The sequence below is a fragment of the Cariama cristata genome, unplaced genomic scaffold (genome assembly GCF_000690535.1).
Source record: "Cariama cristata isolate BGI_N322 unplaced genomic scaffold, ASM69053v1 scaffold22145, whole genome shotgun sequence".
Taxonomy (NCBI): domain Eukaryota; kingdom Metazoa; phylum Chordata; class Aves; order Cariamiformes; family Cariamidae; genus Cariama; species Cariama cristata.
In genome coordinates this window covers 40,351-43,603 of record NW_009617254.1, presented here as the reverse complement: position 1 = coordinate 43,603, position 3,253 = coordinate 40,351, and the positions used below count along the sequence as shown (strand labels likewise).

The following is a 3,253-nucleotide window of genomic DNA, read 5'->3' as shown; positions in this document are numbered from 1 at the left end:
GTGCGTTGGGGTCGCCAAGGCACGGGTTACCCTGCGATGTGACGATAACATTGGAGAGGCGTGCGAAGCAGAAGTAGGCTGTGGTTAGTAAGGCTTTTGGTAGTGCCAGTCGAGCCGGGACGTAGCGTTTTTTCAGGCCAGGCTGTAAGACAGTCCCTTACGATTGTGCTTGGAAATGACTGACTTCAGCTGTGTGCCGTGGCGGTTCCTGCTGCTTCTGATTTCCTCTGCATCCCTTTGCTGCTTTGCAACTCGGGGACTCCCTCCTTTTCCCTCGTGAAAACCATTGTGGACTCCCCTTGACGTTTGCTGCCATTGTTTTTCCAAAAGAACCCACAAAACAATTAAGAGCCACCCCTTGGTCTTTGCTTCCAAGAGTTTAATTCAACAATGTGCTAAGTAGTGTTCGCACAGGCTCTAGTACAGCGTGCCTTTCTCCTTCCTTGGCCATTACTGTCACAGTCAGCATTACATTTATCACCTTTAGCTACAGTGTACTCGAGTGGTAGAGGTGCTGAAGTATGAGGAATATCAAAACCCACTTCTGTGCACAGAGGAGTTCTCAGGCCTGCCTAGAGTGATAGTGTTTCCCAATTGATAGAAATAACGTTATTCTAGACCAAGAAAAAAAAAACACAAACCTGTTTGGAGGATAATATAAACATGCAAACCACTGTTCAATTAACTCTGGGAATTCCTCTAGCAGGACTCAGAGTCTGATCTGTATTAAAAACTGGGCATATCTAAGGAAGCTTGTCACCTTCTTACCCCTTTGGGGTTCTGTAGTTCTCTTCTTTCCCTGCATGGTAAGCAATTAGAAATGTTTAACAGAAAATGTGTATTTCAGCATAGAAATACAACTAGTCTGTGAAACCTTTTGTGTTTAGAAAGGTACAAGGATATCTTAATATTAGCACTTGTCAGGGAGGGGAGCCAGTGCCTGGAAAAGTGAGTTGGCAGTCCCTTGGGTGGCTAATAAGCGAGATGGTATCCACGCTGTTCGGAGAGCAAGTTTTCAGACTTCAACAAATACTTGTATCTTTCTCCAAGCTGATGATAGAGGGTGTTTTTAAAACTGCTTGGCACAAAACTCAGTGGGAAGAAGAAGTGCTGGCACTGTGCTACGTTATGCAATCTGACATGCCGCAAACAATAATTAAGTGTATCATGGAACGGTTTGGTTGGAAGGGACCTTAAAGCCCATCCAGTTCCAACCCCCTGCCATGGGCAGGGACCCCTCCCACCAGACCAGGTTGCTCACAGCCCCGTCCATCCTGGCCTGGAACCCTCCCAGGGATGGGGCATCCACAGCTTCTCTGGGCAACCTCTGCCACTGCCTCACCACGCTCACTGTGAAGAATTTCTTCCTTGTGTCTAATCTAAATCTTCCCTCTTCCAGTTTAAAGCCATTGCCCCTTGTCCTGTTACTCCATGCCCTTGTAAAAAGTCCCTCCCCAGCTTTCTTGTCGGCCCCTTTAGGTACTGGAAGGCTGCTCTAAGGTGTCCTTGGAGCCTTCTCTTCTCCAAGCTGAACAACCCCAACTCTCTCAGCCTGTCCTCATAGGAGAGGTGCTCCAGCCCTCGGATCATCTTGGTGGCCTCCTCTGGACTTGCTCCAACAGGTCCATGTCCTTCTTGTGCTGAGGGCTCCAGAGCTGAAGGCAGTACTGCAGGGGGGTCTCACCAGAGCGGAGCAGAGGGACAGAATCCCTTCCCTTTGGCCATGTTGCTTGGGATGCAGCCCAGGATACGGTTGCCTTTCTGGGCTGCGAGCGCACATTGCCGACTCATGGTGAGCTTCTTGTCAACCAGCATCCCCAAGTCCTTCTGCTCAGAGCTGCTCTCAATCCACTGTGTGGTGTTCTCTGTTGTGGCTTTAAGGATTTTGGCACATGAAGTGTCTGTGTGGGTGACATTTTTTCTTTACTAGGACTATTCTAGCCGTTCTGAATCTAAACAAGTTAAAATGTATACAAGCTGTTTAAAATTAATCAAAGCTTAATTTTTCTTGTATGAAAAAGTCCCTGATGTGCTTTTCCCTCTTAGTTCTGTGATATCACTTCACCTAACTTTGAGGACTAAAAATGCTTGTTTTTCTTAACTCTTTCAAACCACCTGCCAGTGATTCTTCCAACGTGGAGGGGTTTTTGTTTTTAATAAGGCCAGAAGAGCACTTTCAGAACTTGTTTTCGTGAAGGAAGTATTCGGACAGCTGTAACTTCATTTTTCCTGCTATATTTCGTATGTTTTGTGGATAACTTGGCGGGTGATGAAAAGGATAGGGAAGTCAAGGAGTTAGCAAATATTTTTTGACATATCTGCATCTTAATATTACATTCTTTAGAACAAGGAATGCAAGCCCTGTTTGTAGAGCAGTCATCTGTGGGGGGAAAGGTAAGCACAATGCTGGTGGTTGCTGCCTTCCAGCCCTCTGCTAGTGCCTGGAAGCGTGTTTATATATCCTGGTAACTAGACGACAATGAATAAAAGTAGATTAGGTATCAGTTAATTAGTTCAGGAAGTTCCATTCGCAACAGGTTTTTTGGGTGAGCTTATGTATTTTCAGCTCAAATGGCTGGCTGCGTTGCTGCATCAATACCTGTACCAGCACAGTGCCATGGGGAGGAAGCGAGTATGCTCAGTTGGGCTGAATTAAGATTGTCCTCTAGGACTAAGTATACAGTAATCAATTTGGTGTGTGCGTTCTCTCTTATTTACTTAAGAGATGAATACCACTTCAGCTCAAAATGAATGTTTAGGTGATTTTATATACACCACCAGATGAATTCCTGAAATACAGATTTTGCATATTTGCTCTGTATTTTGTATAACGTGGGCCTCGATAAAAATGCAAGTGCTTCTAAAATGATGGGTTCTTTGGGTTTGACTTTTTCAGAGCAAGGGAATTATGTCTGGTTCTGCGTGATAGCAGAAATCTTAGCTGTGTGATTGAATGATCTATAAACACAGAAAATCAGACGATATATTTCACTTTGTATTTAATGATCAGTCTATTTCAAAAAGAAAAGCATCAGTTACAGTTACTAGATATAAATAATATCAGAACTGTTTCAAGTATGAACTATACCCAACTTCCTGAAAGAGGACTTACTGTTAATGAAAACTTTGTTTTAGTCCAAATCTGAGTAATAATAGAAGAATACTTTCCTGGGCTTTCTAAATCAAAATCGTAATTTCTAACTTAGTAGCTAGACAGTAGGCTTGCGGGGAGGGGGGGGGGGGGGGGAAAACG

General features: G+C 44.3%; 1 protein-coding gene across 1 annotated transcript in view; it reads left to right on the top strand.

Annotated features, from left to right (window-relative positions):
* Positions 1 to 954: 954 nt before the first annotated feature.
* Positions 955 to 3,253, top strand: part of LRIG2 (leucine-rich repeats and immunoglobulin-like domains 2) — a 21,368-nt gene continuing 19,069 nt past the window's right edge. Inside the window, exon 1 of the mRNA XM_009700472.1 lies at positions 955 to 998. Coding sequence (XP_009698774.1) covers positions 985 to 998 — 14 coding nt within the window. The 5' untranslated portion in view covers positions 955 to 984. The remainder of the gene's footprint in view (positions 999 to 3,253) is intronic.